The sequence below is a fragment of the Sphaerodactylus townsendi genome, linkage group LG01 (assembly GCF_021028975.2).
Source record: "Sphaerodactylus townsendi isolate TG3544 linkage group LG01, MPM_Stown_v2.3, whole genome shotgun sequence".
NCBI classification, from domain to species: domain Eukaryota; kingdom Metazoa; phylum Chordata; class Lepidosauria; order Squamata; family Sphaerodactylidae; genus Sphaerodactylus; species Sphaerodactylus townsendi.
This window is the reverse complement of record NC_059425.1, coordinates 10,935,206-10,955,965: the sequence shown is the minus strand read 5'-3', so window position 1 is coordinate 10,955,965 and position 20,760 is coordinate 10,935,206. Positions and strand designations below refer to the sequence as shown.

At 45.4% G+C, this 20,760-nt stretch overlaps 2 protein-coding genes across 3 annotated transcripts in view; one reads left to right on the top strand and one right to left on the bottom strand.

Annotated features, from left to right (window-relative positions):
• Positions 1-4,373: 4,373 nt before the first annotated feature.
• The window catches only part of ANP32E (acidic nuclear phosphoprotein 32 family member E), a 23,600-nt gene continuing 7,213 nt past the window's right edge, over positions 4,374-20,760 (bottom strand). The window contains exons 2-8 of one of the 2 annotated variants that reach the window (XM_048510889.1): positions 20,668-20,760; positions 15,212-15,361; positions 14,480-14,602; positions 13,589-13,754; positions 12,271-12,449; positions 9,304-9,358; positions 4,374-7,225 (exon numbers count right to left, since the gene is read on the bottom strand). In XM_048510889.1, coding sequence (XP_048366846.1) covers positions 7,155-7,225; positions 9,304-9,358; positions 12,271-12,449; positions 13,589-13,754; positions 14,480-14,602; positions 15,212-15,361; positions 20,668-20,721 — 798 coding nt within the window. In that variant the 5' untranslated portion in view covers positions 20,722-20,760 and the 3' untranslated portion in view covers positions 4,374-7,154. The remainder of the gene's footprint in view (positions 7,226-9,303; positions 9,359-12,270; positions 12,450-13,588; positions 13,755-14,479; positions 14,603-15,211; positions 15,362-20,667) is intronic. The other variant, XM_048510893.1, reaches the window with a different exon arrangement.
• LOC125436600 (proline-rich protein HaeIII subfamily 1-like) overlaps positions 20,720-20,760 on the top strand; it is a 3,388-nt gene continuing 3,347 nt past the window's right edge. Inside the window, exon 1 of the mRNA XM_048503762.1 lies at positions 20,720-20,750. Within this exon, the coding sequence (XP_048359719.1) occupies positions 20,720-20,750 (31 nt within the window). The remainder of the gene's footprint in view (positions 20,751-20,760) is intronic.

Below are 20,760 nucleotides of genomic sequence, written 5' to 3'. Positions count from 1 at the left end.
CACAATCTATTGAAGAAATGACTGCCACACAGAAAACTGGCTTGGGGTGGAAAAACCTCCTCTGCCACCTGCAGCTACGTCATGAAAAAACTTATTTCACTTGGCAGTCCTGCCTGAATTGTGGCTTTCTTTGATTTTATGCCTGTGATGGCTATTTCTGTTCAGCTGGTGTCCAACTCTGGTACCCCAGATGATCATGGACTACAATTCCCATCAGCCCCTGTCAGCATGGCTGATGGGAATCATAGTCCATGATCATCTGAGGCACCAGAGTTGGACACCCCTGAATGATTCCTCTTAGAAAATCTTATCTATCGTTGGGTCAAAACAAGTAATTACCGTGTGTGGGAGTGCCCAGGCTAACCTGAATTCCCCAGATAAGAAGCCTCCCACAGCTCAGGCGACGAAGCGGAGAATCAAACCGGTTCCTCCAGATTAGATGCGATGCTTAACCTCGCCATGCTTATACTCCATGGCTATTTCTGTTCAGCCAGGTGGTGTCCAACTCTGGTGCCCCAGATGTTCATGGACTACAATTCCGTCAGCCCCTGTCAGCATGGCCAATTGGCTGGTGATGAAACCATGATATCTGAGCACAAGAGTTGGACTCATTCAATTCATAGAAATCTTTATCTATGGTTGGAGTCCAAAACAAACATTAGTATGTCAAGGTCTGAAGAGGAAGAGCTGGTGTGACCTTAAAAGTGAGTCATTCTGAAACCATTAGGAATCCACTCAGCGCTTTAGAGTAGAATGGTTCTTTAAAACAACAAGCGAGGTGGATATTCATTAAAATCACACCTGGTAGGACACGCATAAAACAAGCTAGTGTGTAAAATGAAGCATCTGTAGTTTGTCTGGTAGAAACAAGGGAACTATATTGTGATTTTTTTTTTTTTAAATTGAGTTTAAACCAGCATTTATGGCTAGTGTACACCGCCCAGAGCCCTTTGGGGGTGGGAAGCGGTTTATAAATTGATATATAAATAAATAAAATAAGCATTATTTTCAAATGACAGGCATGGTAGCATTAGGAGGTTGAAACCCGTGTATCTAATCTGGAGGGCGGGTTTGATTCCCTCTGCCTGAGCTGTGGAGAGCTTCTCTGGGAATTCAGATTACGCCTGTGCATTTCCCCTGCATGGCTGGGTGACCTTGGGCTAGTCACAGCTTCTCAGACTCTCTCAGCCCACCTACTTGGGGTGTTTGCTGTGAGAAGGGGCAAGGAAGATTGTCAGCCCCTTTGGAGTCTCCTGCAGGAGAGAAGGGGGGGATATAAATCCAAACTCTTCTTCTTCTATATTGGCAGTTTTTTTTTTTTTCGTCGGGACTTAAAGCTTCGAACATTTTAACATGTGCTCAAATAAATATGGGTTGAGGCTTGAGGGGGAATGGGGGCCGAGGGCCGGGCTGCAACGCCGCTCCCAATTCCCTCCAAAGTCAGGAGAGGGCAGCGAGAAACAACCCGGCTGAGAGACCAGCGGGCCGGTTCCAAATCTGGCGGCGGGGAAAAGGGCCAGCTCCCCCCTCAGGGCTTCTCCCAGAAGCGGCAGTTGGAGGGAGGTGGGAGAAAAAAAAGCGGCACAACCGCCAGCCAATCACCGGCTCCATCGACGCGCTACCTCCACTTGTAGCGAGAAACCAGTAAAGCGAGGCTGACGTTTTTCCAGCTCGGGGCGTTTGGCACCAACCGCTTGGGTACAATAAGAGGCTGTTGTAGAGTTCCAGAGTAGAATTATTGTTATTATGTTCCTCTTAGAAAATCTTATCTATCGTTGGGTCAAAACAAGTAATTAGTATCAAAGGTCTGAAGAGAAGAGCTGGTGGCCATAATGCTCAAAAGTAGGGAATAATCCTGAAGCCATTAAGGAATCCACTCAACGCTTTTGTAGAATGGTTCTTCAAAACAACAAACGAGGTGGATATTCATTAAAATCACACCTGAGCCGTTTTAAGCTTGCCTCAAAACAATGTTAGTGTGTAAATGAACGAATCTGTAAGTTTGTCTGGTAGAAACAGGGAACTATATTGTGATATTTTTTTTACAAGTCGGAACTTAAACTCGAACATTTAGCAAACATGTGCTCAAATAAATATGGAATTTGGGGGTGGACGGGCTGTAACGCCGCTCCCCAGTTCCCTCAAAGTCGGAGAGGGGCACGCGAGGAAACAGCCGGCTGAGGAGACCAACGGACGGTTCCAAATGCGCGGGAAAAGGACGCACTCCCCCTCAGGGCTGCCTCACGGAAAACGGCAGTTGAAGGGGGGGAGGAAAAAAAACGGCGGCACAACCGCCAGCCAATCACCGGCTCCATCGTGCCCCCACCCCCGCGCGAGAAACCCCGTGGCGAGGGCGGCCGTTTTTCCCGCGCTCGGGACGTTTAACTGCCAACCGCCCAATTTCTGTCAGAAGAGGCCACCTGTGGAAAGTCGGTGCTGATAAAAGCTGCCACCACAGGCTGGTTTTCTCAGAAGTTTCTCCTGAGGGAGCCTAATTTTTGATAAAATTACGTGGAGGAATAGTTTCTGGGGCTGTTGAGAGCATTAGCTGAAAAGAGACGGCGCCAAGGGAATTAAAAACAGCTCACATGTTTGCTCCTTAAATCAAACCGCCTTCCAGACAGCTGCAGACCAAAGAAAGCAGGAACCAACAAGGGGCAACACAATGTTTTTTTGCTTTGGGTGTGAAGGTCATACCTGTAACCTTGGCCTGCATTTGCAGCCCAGTTTAAACACGACTGGCATGGGCAAAGCTGCCTGCAAAAGTTTTTTTGTCCCATCAGGTTTTGATCCCTCTATTATTTTATTTTGTTAGGGAATTTTGATCCAAGGATCTCTTTCCCTCCTTTTTTGGGTTGGACAAAAAACTCTCTCTCAATACTAGAACCAGGGGGCATCCATTGAAAATGCTGGGGGGAAGAATTAGGACTCATAAAAGAAAACACTTCTTCACGCAACGTGTGATGGGTGTTTGGAATATGCTGCCACAGGAGGTGGTGACGGCCACTCACCTGGATAGCTTTAAAAGGGGCTTGGACAGATTTATGGAGGAGAAGTCGATTTATGGCTACCAATCTTGATCCTCCTTGATCTGAGGTTGCAAAGGCCTTAACAGTCCAGGTGCCTTCAGGAGCAGCAGCAGCAGAAGGCCATTTCTTTCACCTCCGCACGTGAGCTCCCAAAGGCACCTGGTGGGCCACTGCAAGTAGCAGAGTGCTGGACTAAGATGGATCTCTGGGTACCAATCTTGATCCAGCAGGCTAGTTCTTATGTTGCAAATGCCTTAGCAGACCAGGTGCTCAGGAACAGCAACAGCAGCAGAAGGCCATTGCTTTCACCTCCTGCATGGGAGCTCCCAAAGGCACCTGGTGGGCCACTGCGAGGAGCAGAGTGCTGGACTAGATGGACTCTGGTCTGATCCAACTGGCTTGTTCTTATGTTCTTAAAACAGTGGCCAGCTCTTGCCAACTATTGGACAGTGACCGAGTTACCAGTCAGTGGTTCCTTGGCGACCCATTTCCCTAAAATTGTACCCCCATATTAGCAAACACTTTACATGATTTTTTTCCTGTACTCCCAAAGCTCTGCCGTGTACTCCAGGTTGGGAACTACTGCCCTAAGTCAAAGGTTGTCAGATGTCTCCAAAAGAGATGTTCGAACAGCATAAAGATAGATTAAAACATCCGTGTGAAATGTCATCAAATCACTTCAAACTCATGGCGACCCTATGAATCAGTACTCTCCAAAATGTCCTATCATTAACAGCCTTGCTCGGGTCTTGCAAACTGAGGTCCATCTCATGGTCCATCTCATCTCTCTTTCCCTGCTGCCTTCAAATTTTCCTAGCATTATTGTCTTTTCCAGTGACTCTTATCTTCTCACGATGTGTCCGAAGTACGACAGCTTCAGTTGAATTAATTTAGGTTCTAGGGGCATTAGACATGTACCTCCAAATATCCAATATAATTTTGAGCTTCAAAATGAGGCCTAGTTGACTGTTGGCAATTTCTCTGTAGGGCAAGAAGAATTTCCCATAACACGATCCATCGAAACTGACCATGAACAATTTTTTGGAGTGTAGGTCTTAATTTATACATTTCAATGCACACACCTCTGCGGCATTTCAAGAGAAACCATGAATGTTGTAAAGCTACCCTCATACGTCAATTTGGAACTGAATGAATCGTATCTGTTTTTAAATTTTAAATACTGGTTATCAGAAAACTAAACTACTTTTCCCCTTCAAATATGTAAAGCAAAGATCCCAGAGAGCATAAATGAAGCTATGAATCAATCCCAGAACCCCTTAAAAACAAAAGCACTTTTTAAAAAAGCATTTGCAATTAAACAGTAAATCCAAATCGTCACCATCATTTTTTCAGATTGAAAATCTTTAATTTAAAATTTACATCACACAGGGGAAACACTCACATTTTGTTACAACTAAAATAATCAGAAGTGTGCTGTAGGAGTTTGTTTTATTTAACACTGTCATGGCTTTTTCAAAACACAGTTGCACAAAAATCAATTACTTCCAAATTTGTGTTTTTTTTTCCAGAATCTGATAGGAACTGAATGCACTATATACATATTGCCATACAAAGAGGATTCAAATAGGACAAAAACTCTCTACAAAATATAAAACCCACCCTTACTGGTTTTCTTTAAAGAACCCTACAAGCAAAAAAGATATTTAAAAGTTACCCAGAGGCTCTCTGTTGTGTTTTGTTTAAAAGGAGAAGAAAAGCTCTATGTATGCTAAACTGACAACTAAAAACTTTAGTTGCTTATACTATTTTAATACACAAAGCTGTAAAACTGTTGTACCTGCAATGTATAACCCTTGTAGTAATTTAGGTTTAATTTTACTCCACTATATTGTTCAGTCTTTAAAATTAATGAATTAAAAGTTTACTGAAAGTTGTAACTGAAGTGAATTGTTAAAACAATCCATTTAAAAGCCCATAAATTCATCAGTTTTATATTAGCGCTGGCATTCGGGTATACACTTTGCTGTCAAATAGTTTCCTGCCAATTTCAGTAGAAAAGATGGATCAGAAGGCAAATTCCTTTGTGTGTAGAAATCTTCATACTTCCACTATCACAAATGAGGGTAACACTGCCACACAACTCTATCATGTGCATCAGAACACACTAAATGAATGGAACTCTAGGGCATGTTAAGTATAAAATGTATCATTATAAGCCAGAGGCTTATTCTTTTTCTTCTTCTTGTAATGGGAAGGTTTTATTATTTGCTGAGACTAAAAAATGTTTAAACGTTTAAATCAGAAGGGTTTCAGGGAGCCTTAGTGAAATCAAATACTAATACAAAACAACTGCATTTGAAAACAGAACTTCCGTAGCAACACACTGTGCAGATTTTTAAATTCATTATGCATACACAGGTGTTAATAACAAGACTGGGATAAAACTTTACCAAGTCCTTTTAGTTAAGATATTTAAAATATTTAGAAATTCTGCTAAATTGCCATACACACTCAATTCTGTTTTAACATTTTTAAAATTAGCTGTGCTATACCATTCTATGAAGGGTAATTCAGGAAAAAAATACTAGGTTTTGATGCTTTTCTTGAATGCAGTGCCATCAAAGCTAAATTAGATTATGATGTCACATACCAAGTGTGCCAATGTATGTAATGCATTATTTATATTCACAGGGAAGTGTAGCAGGGGGCCAACTCCACCATCTATGCAAAAATAACCCCTTTATCTATACCCAAATTAGTGACCGATTCTCTTAGGTAGGATAGATAAAAAAATAGTTCTCTCTTGAATACAGCTGTGTATTATTTGGGTAAAATATCTATTTAACAATACAAGTTAGTTTTGTCACGACAGAGGACAGAAAGAGTGCTGTGTGCCCAATTTTCTATTAGTTTCTACAAGCAACCTACAAACTCTTGGGGGTTCATTGCCATCACATCTGCCACAGAAAAGGCTCGTCTTACCACATCTAAACAGGATTTCTTGATGAATGAGTCCCTTCTATGGCTTTTCTTCAACAAGACACATACTTTTAAAGGAAACCTCTGATTGCCACACCCCAGACTCAATCTATGGCCAATTATCTATAGCCCTTTTTGTGATGAAAGAGGAAGCCTTGCACAACCAACTCCTCGTGGCTTCAGGAGTGCAGGAAATCAGCAATAAATCCAACAATTCCTGCAACTTCCCTTCGCCAGAGATAAGCTACTTGACTCCTCTTTCCATACTCTTACTACAGACTTAGGCAAAGCCTGTAGCCAAATATTAGGTACGATGAAATAAGTACTACTTCTAGTTAAAGAGCTTCTTTCTGACCAAAATAATGGAAACATGAGGATTTAGGGGTCTAAAATTACCTTGAGAAGTAAAATTTTGATGTTCATACCAAAAACATGATTTCTGTTAGCCTGGAGAAATATTAATGACTATAATAAAATATGTGATGAACAAATTGTAAGTAGGTATTTCCAGTTTTGTTTTTTTCCCCAAAGCGCAAGCATTTGAGCACAAAGCAAGATTCCAAACAGAAATGATTATATATACTCCTTAAAGATGTGCAGAAGACCCTTCAGACGTTTAAGTGTGTGTGTTACATATGAGAAAGAGGATCAAAATTCTAAACAAGCAGGAAATATGGGACTTCAGCCTTTCTATGCGTTCTCCAGATGTCCCTTTAAAATGAGCCCCTTCGGTACTATCTGATGAGTTCCTACTTTCACACAGTTCCCATTTAATGTCTGACATGGTTGGTTATCGCACTGCAGCATACTCGACTTTAAGAGTACAATCTCAAAAGTTTGGATCAAAATATGTAGACTAGAATCTGTCTAACTGTGGCTAGAACGAACAGCATGTAAAAACTCAGTAGGAAGAACCTGAAAAAACACCTAGTGGGGAGACAGAGAACTGGTTCAGTGGTTAAAAGGGTAAAAACAGGGTTCTATGCACATGATCAATAATGGGCTATGATATCTTAGTTGGAATGATAAAAAGGGCAAAATAGTAAAAACACACTTCCTATAAAAAGTTAACACATTCGTATTTTCTGTAGGGATACCTATGATACATGGAGACATACAAGTCTGCATATCACTATTGCATATTCTGCAACTTAACGTATCTGGTCCTATTTTGTTTCCTACAACTTAATCGTCCTCCTCATCTCCCTCGTCTTCTGCTGCGCGTTTCCTCTTCTCCCCTCGGACGTTTGCAGCTGCTAAAAAAAAATTTTTGTATTGGTTCAATCCAACAATAAACATTAAACTTAAAACATTTCGAACACGTTCCTATTTTCATCACTTCTAAATATTATTGTAAGCTGCCTTAGTCACGAGGAAAGGCAAGACACAACACAAATGTTTTAATAAATAAATGTACCATAAGAGTACACAAAGCAAAACATCCCAGTATCTGGCAACCAGAAATGGGGCATTCTACAACATCTACTGGGAGCTTTTAAGAATAAGACTTTTTTTTGCAAAATATGGACAGACTCACACATAGACATAAGAACATAAGAACAAGCCAGCTGGATCAGACCAAAGTCCATCTAGTCCAGCTCTCTGCTACTCGCAGTGGCCCACCAGGTGCCTTTGGGAGCTCACATGTAGGATGTGAACGCAATGGCCTTCTGCGGCTGTTGCTCCCGATCACCTGGTCTGTTAAGGCATTTGCAACCTCAGATCAAGGAGGATCAAGATTGGTAGCCATAAATCGACTTCTCCTCCATCAATCTGTCCAAGCCCCTTTTAAAGCTATCCAGGTTAGTGGCCATCACCACCTCCCGTGGCAGCATATTCCAAACACCAATCTACGTTGCGTGAAGAAGTGTTTCCTTTTATTAGTCCTCATTCTTCCCCCCAGCATTTTCAATGAATGCCCCCTGGTTCTAGTATTGTGAGAAAGAGAGAAAAATTTCTCTCTGTCGACATTTTCTACCCCATGCATAATTTTGTAGACTTCAATCATATCCCCCCTCAGCCGCCTCCTCTCCAAGCTAAAGAGTCCCAAACGCTGCAGCCTCTCCTCATAGGGAAGGTGCTCCAGTCCCTCAATCATCCTTGTTGCCCTTCTCTGCACTTTTTCTATCTCCTCAATATCCTTTTTGAGATGCGGCGACCAGAACTGGACACAGTACTCCAAGTGCGGTTGCACACTGCTTTATATAAGGGCATGACAATCTTTGCAGTTTTATTATCAATTCCTTTTTTTTTCTTAAATTTATTTATTGGATTTACAAAAATTAAAATACATAATAGTAAGTTAACAGAAAAAAAGATCAATTCCTTTTCTAATGATCCCCAGCATAGAGTTTGCCTTTTTTACAGCTGCCATGCATTGAGTTGACATTCCCATGGAACTATCAACTAAGACGCCTAAATCCCTTTCCTGGTCTGTGACTGATAGCACTGACCCCTGTAGCGTGTATGTGAAGTTTGGATTTTTTGTCCCTATGTGCATCACTTTACATTTTGCTACATTGAACTGCATTTGCCATTTCTGAGCCCACTCACCTAATTTATCAAGGTCATCAGTGAAATCCCACTATACTCCCAAAACCTTACCCTCTGTGGTCCTCTAAGCTTCAGAATGCCTCAGCAAGCATATTTCTCCTCCCTTTTTCCTTTCACTGACATGTAGCTGCCTCGACATTCAATCCCTTTATATCCAGTCCTAATCACTCCCCCGCCCCATTTTGATTACTTTACAAGGTCCTTTTTCTGCACACCTGATAAGTCTCCAAGGTATGTAGATATACCAATCTTGTCTGCAGGTGACCTATTGTACAACTTTCATCATCCAAATGGGGCCAGTCAGTAAAACAGATGATATACACATACACACCAGTTTTCTTATCCTGCACTGGCATGTACTTCCCACCCCAGAGACACCTTAGAACACTGAGAATTTCAGATACTATGTAAAAATTACTGCAACCCTCCCCCCCCACACTTTCCCAAGCCTAAAGTCTTCATAAAACTTGACAATAGGGGTTAAAACTTAAATCACTGATAAATTTGTGCAAACAGAGCTTTTAATGGAACCTTGCACTGTGGATATTTGTAATATTGTTTAAAATTGCTTTTTATTAGTTTCCAAATGACAACAAAAAACATAGCAAAGGTGAAAGAAAAAAAGGATATTTGTAATGTTGATCAAACTGAACTCAGAAAGATGCAGAAGCTTGAAGAATTATATATACACTTATTTTTATTTATTTATTTTATTTATTTATTTTTTCGATTTATTATACCGCCCCATCCCCGTAGGATGTGAACTAGCTATGAAACTTACCTTCCTCCTCTTCAGTCTCTTTCTCCTCCACATAATCATCATCATCTTCTTCATCCTTGTGGGAAGAAGGGAGGTCAAGTTTTAAGAAGTCCAAGCTTACTCACAAAGCTGCAGCTTAAAACTTGCAAAACTGAGACTCAGTTCAGACTTCACGGCAGACCATAATTGAATTAAATTGAAGTACCTATGGTTAATATGACCATCTACATGTGGGCCAACCCAACAAACTATTGTTAGCTGGAGTACTGTCAAACTAGGACCTAAAACTGCCTGAAGCAGGTTTATTAACTAGTCAGCCTTAAGAGAAGGAACTAGGAACATTGAAGTCAGCTGAACAAAATCTCGGTTCAACATCTGTCCTTTTGTAGCTATTTAGAGCCTGTGATTATTGAGTCAGCAGTTCACAACTGTGGTTCCTATGCAAGCAATCACCAGCACTAGACCAGGATGAGCTACCAATTTATCACCTGTTTCAAGGGAGCAGTTGGGAACAGGGGTGTTGTGTGGTTTCTAGGCTGCATGGCTGAAGATGCCAGCCACAGGTGCAGGCGAAACGTCAGGAGAAAATACTACTAGAACACGGCCATACAGCCTGGAAACCACACAACATCCCAGTGATTCTGGCCGTGAAAGCCTTCAACAATACTTGGGAAATGTTAGGTTGTCAGTCACTGTTGTATTTTTTTATGTACCTTAGAGTACAGAAGTCTGCAAATTTCTCAAGTATTGAGAATACTTGCAATTTTTCTTGCAATACTTGCTAATTGGCCATGCTGGCAGGGGCTGATGGGAATTGTAGTCCATGAACAACCGGAGAACCATAGGTTGGCCACCTCTACCTTAAGTTATTATAAAAGGAAGTTAGAATGTACATGGCATTGACAGATAAACATCAGAGGACTTCTGAAAGTAGCCCCAGAAATAAATAGGCTAAATAGTATAATTTTTAAATGCTATGTATGCCAAGCACATGCTCTACCACTGAGTCATGGAATCAAATTCCTTCCCTCTATTTGTACATTATGATAACAGGGTTAAATTTAAAGAATGTTTCTAGAATTATTTCCCTGTTTATTCTCAAAGAAGGTATGTGCAGAGTGGCATCTACAGGCAAGGTAATATGTGCCTTCATTTACATTACGTTTCAAATTCAAACCTGAATATTCGCTGGGACTGGCAGTCTTTATTCTACTGGCTAAGGATCACCCTTCTGTGCCCAAAATCCTGCCTCCTTTCAAGGTTTGAATAACGGCAGCAACTATTACATGTGGCTTTTTCTAAGCTGGCTGGTGTTTCGGGTTTTGCTTCAGAGCCAAGGATAGCCAAGACCAGACGGTTTGTATTCCTGGTTCTGGTTGGTTCTAATATGGCTCTGACTATCCTGAAATGGCCTAAGACAGTGATGGCAAACCTTTGGCACTCCAGATGTTATGGACTACAATTCCCATCAGCCCCTGCCAGCATGGCCAATTGACCATGTTGGTAGGGGCTGATGGGAATTGTAGTCCATAATATCTGGAGTGCCAAAGGTTCACCACCACAGGCCTAAGAAGAAGAAGAAGAGCTGGATTTATATCCCCCCTTTCTCTCCTGTAAGAAGACTCAAAGGGGTTTACAATCTCCTTTCCCTCCCACCCTCACAACAAACACCTTCTGAGGTGGGCGGGGCTGAGAGAGCTCCGAAGAACTGTGATTAGCCCAAGGTCACCCAGCTGGTGTGTGTTGGAGTGCACAGGCTAATCTAGTTCCCCAGATAAGCCTCCACAGCGTAAGTGGCAGAGCGAGGAATCAAACCCGGTTCTCCAGGCTAGAGTGCACCTGATCTTAATCATTACGCCACTGCTGCTCCCAGTATTATAAAGGGATAATAATACTGGCCTACCTTAAACGTCTCTTGTAAGGATTACTGAGCTGTATCCATGAAATCTGAAAACTGAAATCACTATTTACACGCGAAGCTTCATTATTAGCGTTTTGATTATAACTTTGTGGCTTGAGTTTCAGAATGCCCATCTATGCCAGGCTTTTGCACATTACCCAGTTTGTTTGATATTGGGGCACTTCTGCGGTTTATAAAAACCAAGATGAAACTAGGATTTTCAATGGTCTACTGAACAGTTTATTCAGGGAATTTATATACCACCTCTTCAGAGAACTACTTTTGCCTCAGTTGTGCTAAGCCTGCTAAGCTTTTCATAGGTCAGATGGGCAGTGGTGGAGCTATAAGGGGATGGGGGGGGGGGGTGCGTCGTGCAACATGCCGGGGGGCGGAAAATCGCCCCAGGTCCCTCCCCCGCCCCCCTTGCAGCGCCCCCCACCCCTCCTTCCCACACTTGCCTTAGTTCCTTTCCTTTTCCTAGAACTTTTTCAGGCTAAAAAAAAAGGCCTGTTCACAGTATGGGCAAAAAACGGCATGAGGAACTACATTTCCCAGGAGACCTTGGGGTTCACAAGGTCTCCTGGGAAGTATAGTTCCCATCAGGCCGTTTTTAAGCCTGAACTGTGAATAGGCCTTTTTTTTCAGCCTGAAAAAGTTCTAGGAAAAGGAAAGGAACTAAGGTAAGTGTGGGAAGGGGGGCGTCGTGGGGGGGGGGCATGGGGCGGCGGCGGAAAATATAGACTGTGCACTGGGCAGTTTGGCCCAGCTACGCCTCTGCAGATGGGTTAGGGAGTGCACACAGGGCCAGAAAAATATGTATGTTTCCCAGGAGCACATTCTACACAACTGATTTGAATTTTGTGTAGTTGTTTTCGTGCTTTTACACTGTGTGATGCCTTGCGAATGCTGGGTACGAGTGCTTAAAACAAAAACATTTGCATGAATTATTCTCACCAATCTGTAGTACTTTAAAGACTGACAACACCAACATTCTTTCTCCAGTTCATGGTTGTCTTAAAATTCTACATCCCATACCACAAGTTAACGAAGTTAAATCTGCAGAGCTGGAATAAGAGATCGTAATTCACCTGAATCTCTTCTTTCATCAAGTATGAAAGGCCCACTTCCTCCTCCTCCTCTTCCTCCTCCTCTTCACCTTCAACCTCCCCCAAATCTGAACCATCATCCTCTTCCTCGTCATTCTCTTCATATTCTCCTGGGGGACCAGCTTTGTCCTCATCTTCTTCGTCCTCATCCTCATCCCCATCTGAAGAGAAGAAAATACGTTCCAAGTGTCCCCACGAGCATTAACAGGTTTTTCTTTAAACAAAACATGTATCCAATCCTACCATTAAATACAAGAGAAAGGTTGCATGTTTAAATACACCCTCGCATTTAAAAAAAATAAACCCTTCCCTACCTGTGAAAAGGTAACATTTGAGAGAGAAGAGATCCCAAGTTAGTTTTCTCTGTGACTGGGTATTTTTCTGGGCACAGGAAACCATTCAAATATGCTACCCACCACCATCTGCTTTACGAAATGGTGCAGTCCCAAGTACAGTGGAACCTTGGTAATGGCCGGTAATCCATCTGGCGGAGCTCGTCGAACTCCGAAACAGGCGTAAACCGAGACAACGCCATTTGCACATGTGCTACACAAACGGTGTAGCAAACGGCGTAGGCGAATACCGAGGCGCCCGGTGACAACTGAGGAAGAAAAATGGCCAGGCGCAACCAATGAACTCCGAAACCCAGTGATTACTGAGGTTCCACTGTAAACGCGGAATCTGCCTTATATTGAATCAAACTCTCGGTTCATCAAAGGGAGTATTATCTGCTCAGACTAACAGCAGCTATCCTGGGTCTAAGGTAGAAGTCCTTCACGTCCCCTGAGCCCTTTACCGGGAAATGCTAGGAATGGAACCTGAGACCTTCTGCATAGCACTATGCCACTGCCCTACCAAAAATATGAAGTTAAATAATGAAAGAATTCTAACCCATACCATTTAATGCCTCTCTCTCTCTCTGGCTTTATATGGAACTTAAAAATGGCTTGACCCTTCTGCATCAACCTGCTGAAATATTTAGAAGAAGAAGAGTTTGGATTTATATCCCCCCTTTCTCTCCTGCAGGAGACTCAAAGGGGCTTACAATCTCCTTGCCCTTCCCCCCTCACAACAAACACCCTGCAAGGTAGGTGGGGCTGAGAGAGCTCCGAGAAGCTGTGACTAGCCCAAGGTCACCCAGCTGGCGTGTGGGGGAGTGTACAGGCTAATCTGAATTCCCCAGAAAAGACTCCACAGCTCAGGTGGCAGAGCTGGGAATCAAACCCGGTTCCTCCAGATTAGATACACCAGCTCTTAACCTCCTACGCCACTGCTGCTCCTTATTTACACAAATAATTACCTTCATCGTCTTCGTCTTGCGAGTCGGGGGCCTCATTGTCATCTTGATCAAATCCATCTAGATATGTGATTTGCTGAAGGAGCTCAAACACACTTTCTCTATAATCTTCCAGGTTTGTGACTTCACAATTGAACAAATCAAGACTCTTCAAGTTCTTAAGATTTTGCTGAAAAGAACATTAAAAAAATATTTTCCAGACTAATTATTCTTTACTGCTTCTTAAATTAAATTGTTGGCACAAAAAAGAATGCATGGCACACTGAGGTTCTATCACCTAATACAGCCCCACAAATCAGAGGGAGGTCTGCTTTTACAGATTTTCCACAACATTTTTTGTTGAGTACCAACAATCAGAAATTTTAAGAGAGGGTCATAAATTTATAAGGCTTGGACCAAAAAAGGTAGGAAAGATTTCCTATACATTTAATTCTAGCGACTTCCAAGAGCTAACTCAACTGTGAACTTCTGAAGTTACCTTGGTCAATTAGGAAGACTGGAACAAGGACTGAGATGTGGAAAAAACCTTTTTCACAATATGCTACATTGTTACAGTATAGTGTCAAGGAACTTGACTGCAAAGTTGGATTCAGTGCCAGCGAGCCTTAATTTTGATATCTCCCATTCTGAATCTATATCTAAATGTTTTAAAAGATACCACTCTTTTCTTTTCTCAAAAATGTTGTACATTGTATTGTTCTGGGTTTTTTTGCAAAAATTTAAAAAACTTTAAAAGATTATATCCAATATTAGGTAAACTTACCAGTCCACTTACAACTAACATACATACCAATCCGTTACAGAATATACACCTTCCGATATAAGTTTATTATTCACTTCTGCCTTCTATCAGTGCTTATGCTAAGTCCACTTTTTGTTCACTGTTATACTTACAAGGGCTTCCACAGTGCTGAGATCTTTGATTTTATTGCCACTCAGATTTAAATATGTGAGATTTGGACATCTCTCTGCCAGGACTTCCAGACCTCCTGAAATTAGGTTGTCACTCAGTTCCAGCTACAAAACATAAACATTATATAATCATACCTTGACACTTTCTCAAGCCCATGTTTCAGTAAAGTGGTAAATATTCTACAATTCCGTTCAGATTTCTAGTACCTGTGTTACTTAAGGACCTTGCCTACAAAAAGAAAAACATTTGCCCAAACCTACAAGATCTGCTTAGCCATGAAGTTTACGGAGTGGGCTTTTTGGTTTGTTTGCTTAGTTTTGCCTTCCTGTATACAACTGCTATGCGATTCAAAAGGGCATATGTTTAATAGAGAAAATTAAAACAATAATATGTTTATATTTATAGTTAAATAAACTTCCAAGGATAACGCCTAGATAGTTTCAGAGGACAGCCATAATGGTCTGCACTAGAACACTAAGACTCCAGTAGCACCTTACAGAACAATAAGATTTTCACGATGTAAGTTTCAAGATCCAAAGCTCTGGGTCAAATAAAACCCAGTAATAGAGGCATATGTTGTTGTCTTTCGCCAGGAATTAGCCTTGTAGTGTAGTGCCACCGAAACAGACCACGTTATCCCCATGTAAGTTTGTAGAAGTAAAGGCATCCACCAGCAAAACTTAACTTATCCTTTGCAGCGGATCACTGCTCACCTTTCGAAGTTTAGTCAAGGTCGGGAGCTTGGCCAGAGACGTGAGCTCTACATTGGCCATGCTGAGAAACTCTAATTCTTTGAACGTGTCGTTCAGGCCTTCGATTTCACCATTGCTAGACCGACAGTTGTCAAGAACCAGTTCAGCCACCTGCAAAAAGACGTAATCTTTGAAGAAGAAGAAGAAGAAGAAGAAGAAGAAGAAGAAGAGTTTGTATTTATATCCCCCCTTTCTCTCCTGCAGGAGACTCAAAGGGGCTGACAATCTCCTTGCCCTTCCCCCCTCACAACAAGCACCCTGTGAGGTGGGTGGGGCTGAGAGAGCTCCGAGAAGCTGTGACTAGCCCAAGGTCACCCAGCTGGCGTGTGTGGGAGTGTACAGGCTAATCTGAATCCCCCAGATAAGCCTCCACAGCTCAGGTGGCAGAGCAGGGAATCAAACCCGGTTCCTCCAGATTAGATACACGAGCTCTTAACCTCCTACGCCACTGCTGCCAATCTTCCCTTTTGCGGGCAGATAATGCAGAATGAGGTCATTAGGGTTGAAAATTTTATATCTAGAAAGAAAGCCTCATACAAGCGTTATCTGGATCTTCAATAAGGATGAAATACAGCCCAATCCAGATTTTTTTGGGGGGGGCAGGGGGGAGATCTCTGCAATGGTGGTGGACCGTGCAGCAATACCACACCACTTCCAAAGGGGCTTCGGGTAGCAGAGAAACAAGGGAAATTAAAAACCCTTCTGATGCCCAAATAGCCCCACAGATTAAACAGGCTTATGCCACAGTTTTTGCTGGCCAGTGGAAGATGACAAAAGTCAGATATGCTCTGCTCTGCAGGGAATAGTTGTGAGTTTGGCCACCACGGAGCTGTGCAATACATACACGGTGGCATATTTGCTTCCCCCCGGCATAGGGAGCCCCTTACCCCGGCAAAGTGCACTAACACACCAGTGTGGCCCTCTATCGCTCCCAGTTTGATTCACCCCCACCCCCATCTGGATTGGGCCCAGTTTCCTTTCAAAAGGATTTGCTTGCTTTCCATGGTCAGAAATTAAGATGCCGTGAACACGTGTTCTGCACCTTGGGACTGTATCCTATGACACTCAAACTTGTGCCTAATTATTGCGCGTTAATTGTTTTCAAACCTAGCTTACATGATGTTTTCATGAACCTACCGAACACCGAGTCAGCTTCCCGACTATGAAATTGCCTTCCCAAGCAAAAACTTAACTCTATACTTGAAAAATAAAAGCTAAAAATCATAGGAGTTACAAAAGCGCAAACAGAATTACTTAGATATCTCCCTCTTTTTGCAACATTTTGTTTATTGTCATGAATATAGTTTACAGCTTACAGATGGCTGGAATCATAACATCTTAAATGATAATTATTAGACTTGGAATGTATTTTGCAAGCTGTGTTTGACCCAATGTGGTGCAAGACAACCTAAGAACACAGACAAGTCTAAAGTACTTCTACAGAAGGCAAGAACTGTTAAATGAGGTCAAACTATGCAGTCACAAACATTTACATCTCCCACATACGTCCTGTGCTATATAACGGGATATTCTTAGTACCTGAAGAAGCCCCAAGTTTCTGTCAACCTTACAGGAGAATGTGTGCAGCAAAAGGCACAGAACTAGATATTAACTGACTTGTTTGGGAAAACCGTAATGGGATGAGCCCTTCAGAAATTCCCTAGATTAGTTGGGTATATAAATTGTGTTGCTGATGTAACATCACACCAACCAGCAAGGACGGCAGAGTTGAGCTCAAGCTCCCATTCGGCCATGAAAAAAGAAGAAGAAGAAGAAGAGGAGTAGTAGTAGTTTGGATTTATATCCCCCCTTCTCTCCTGCAGGAGACTCAAAGGGGCTGACAATCTCCTTGCCCTTCCCCCCTCACAACAAACACCCTGTGAGGTAGGTGGGGCTGAGAGAGCTCCGAGAAGCTGTGACTAGCCCAAGGTCACCCAGCTGGCATGTGTGGGAGTGCACAGGCTAATTTGAATTCCCCAGATAAGTCTCCACAACTCAAGTGGCAGAGCTGGGAATCAAACCCGGTTCCTCCAGATCAGAATGCACCTGCTCTTAGCCACTGCTCTTAACCTCCTACGCCACTGCTGCTCCAGTGGGCAAGTCACTGATCTGGATCGAGTGACCCTCGGGCTCAAGCGCTGCAGGATCTTGCCCACGCCCCCTCCCCTCGGTTGTCCCTTCCAACCCAAAGGAAAACTGATTCTCAGGGTCACAGGACTCGTCTTGAGTCACATCCAATGCGGTCACTAGGATGTGTGAGACACAGATTCAAATCACAGAAGCTTACTGAGTGACCTTGGGCCAGCCACGCGCACTCAGCTTGGCATACCTCACAGGGTCGTTGCAACAGTAAAATGGGGAGCAGATCGCAGGCTTGCTCCTTAGAAGACGACAAAGTTCTCGCCTCTGTTTTATATCTCTTTATTGACGGAGCCAGCAGTCTTCCCGTTTGGGGAGGGTTTTTAAAAATGGGTTTTGCTGGGTGCCTTTGACTTTAAATTTTGTACTAATCGCTGTTTTTAAAAGGGACTTAGTAATTTATTTGTATTGAAATTTAATTGTTTAGTTTTGATTTGTTGTTTTAGTTGTATTATGACTTAATTTTGTTGTACACTGCCCAGAGCCCTTCAGGGATAGGGTGGTATACAAAACCAAACAATAAATAAATAAATAAGGCACTGAGGCCCACTCATAATAATAGCACTGATACTGTCATAAGCTATAAAAATGGTCCAGAAACTTCAGGTGGCCTTAGGTGCCTGGATACAAGACTGGATATAGGGCCCCATTCCCCCTGTGCTGACAATTCTCTGTTTCAGGACACAATGCAAGGCACAGGTTGCTACCGTTAAGACTCTAAAAACAGTTTGGGTGCTTGCAGAACGGCCTCCTCCCAGCTAAAATATCCCGCGGCGTCCTCTTATTTATTTATCAAAACTTTTACACCCCACCTTTCCTCCTCACGGTTCAAGGCAGTTCACTGTGCCCCCACCCGCACCCCCAGACAGGACTTCTCGGTAGTGGCCCTTCGCACGTGCCTTGAGGCTCAACCAGCCGTTAATCTACTCCCCTTCAGGCACCAGGGCAAAATCTCTCTTTTTAATGAAGGGGGCAGTGCTTGCTTTTTAAAGCTTTCGGGAGGTTAAAGACCCTAACTTGCCCAAGAAGCCATTTCTGCATCGAACGCTACAACCCTGGTTTCTTTGAACTTGTATGTTGTCAGGAGTGGCCCCCCCCCCACCTGGACTAAGGGGGATTCAGTTAGACCTGAATGGGGGGGGGGGGGTGTGTGCGGCTGTTGACCTTCCTGGTACCAACACCTGTCACGTGTTAATGGGCTTTTTGTTCTGTTTCAATGCGCTTGGCAACATAGTTAACTAGAGCACCCCCACTCCAGGTTGAACTGAAACCCCTTTAGCACAGGTGTACCCTTTGGTGCCTTGTGGTCTGAGGTCGGGAGGGGCCAGGTGCCACTCTTGACATACGTTGCCAAGGAACGAACACACACACACACACACACACACACGGAGCCTTCCAAGTTAGCTGTGTCCTCCTCCTCCTCCTCCATCAAGGCGGTTGCGGCTGCTCACTCATGGGGGTCCCAGAGAGCTTTCAAGGCAAGAGGTGCTCAGTGGAGCTCTGCCGTTCGTTTCTCCCCACCCAAAGTCCTAGCCAGGCCTGACCCCACTTAGCTTCTGGGATCTGATGGGATCAGGCTAGCTTGGCTGGGCAGGGTCTTCCCCGCGCTAATCCCAATGAATACCCGACGCCGACCGTCTGCTAAGGTCCGTTTCCTCCTCTGACTGGCAGGGGCTCTCCCAGGCGTCAGACACAAAAGGGTCTTTCGCATCACCTGCTACCTGGTCCTTTTACCTGGGACCCACCCCCTCCCCAATCCAGCACTCAATCCTCCTTGTGCCAAGTACCCGGGAATAAAGCCCACTGCGATTTAAAACAAACATCTCCTTTTCATAAACAGACCCCCGCAGTTCCGGCGAGTGAAAAAGGGGAGTTACTTTTGTGCTAACTTTCACCGCTGCGTTCGGCTGCTTTTTGCACGGCTTCTGCCACACAGGCTGTGAGGTCTTCAGGTTAAGCTTTCAGCTGGGGATGAAGCCAAGGAGGGCCTGGGATGCGAATCCGCCGCAAAGGGGCAGTGAGAAGAGCAAACCCCCCCGCCGCTCTCCTGGGCAGGGGTGCAGGAGCGTCGCTCCCAGGCCTGCAAGCTGACAGCTGCCTTTCCCAGCCCAGGCGGCCCGGAAGGAGACGGCTCCGGGCACCCATGTGCCACCGAGGCTCACCCATCTGCTAGCTGTCGCCTCCCCGGCTCTGCGCAACTCCCAGGGCACTCCTGGGTGGGGCAGAGAGGAGTTGTGGGGCCTCAGAGGGGCCTTTGGAACTTGTCCCAGCCCTAGACTCCACACCAGGAGGAAGAAGAGGAGGAAGAGTGTGGATTCAGACCCCCCCGCCCCTCCCCTTTCTCTCCTGGAAGGAGACTCAAAAGGGGCGCACAAACTCCTTGCCCTGCTCTCCCACCCCCCCCAACCAAACAAGGAGATGGGGGGCGCGGGGCTCGCCCTCCTCCAGCCCCGTGCCGCCGCGCGCCCCGGGCGGTTTCCTGCGCGGCGCCGGGTGCCCCGCGGCCATTCTTCGCAGCCAGGGGCCGGCCCTGCACTCGTGCCAGGAAGGAGCGTCCGCGGCGGCGGCCTCGGTGGGCGGGCGGAGGCGCCAGGCGGGAGCGCCGCTCTCGGCCCCCTCCCTCCCTCCTCCCCCCCTAGCCCCCCCGGCCCGGGGACTCCAGGCGGCAATCGCCTTATCTCCCTTCGCCATTGGCAGAGCAGCGGCGCGGCCGGGAGGGGGGATGCCCCGTCCACGAACGCCCCCCCTTCCTGCACCCCCCCCCCCGTCCACGAGGCCGCGGAAAGTCCCAGCTGCGCAGTTGGCTTCCCGGGCGGGCCGCTCCGCCTGGTTTCGCGGCGGCGGCGGCGGGTTCCGCGCAGCAGGGAAGTTGCGCGCTCAGCCCCCGCCGCCGCCGGGCGAACAAAGGCTCCGCGCCCGCCCGCCCGCCCGCCCGAGCAGCCACCAGGCCGGCCCTGGCCCGCGGAGACGCGTGACCTACATTCGGCCAGGCCCGCCGCCGCACGACAGCCAGCCAGCCAGCCAGCCGGGAGGGGGAAAGTTTCCCTCCGCCGCGGGCTGCCCGCGCTCGGCCCCCGGGAGCCCCCCGGAGGAGCGGAGCGGGCGACGGGCTGGGCGGCCAGGGCGGGCCGGTTGCGCGCAGGACCCCCCGTGTCGGGCGGGAAGGCGGGCGGAGCCGCGCGCGGCAGCAGGGCGCACATGGCCGCCTCCGGAGCCGCGGGCGCCCGGGCCGGGTGCAGGAGCGGAGCGGGCCGTGCAAAAGGGGGGGGGCGGCTCACCTTCTCGGGCGCGCGGTTCCTGAGCTCCAGGTTGATGCGCTTCTTCATCTCCATGGCGGCGGCCGCCGGGGCGGTGCGGAGCGGTGCGCGGGG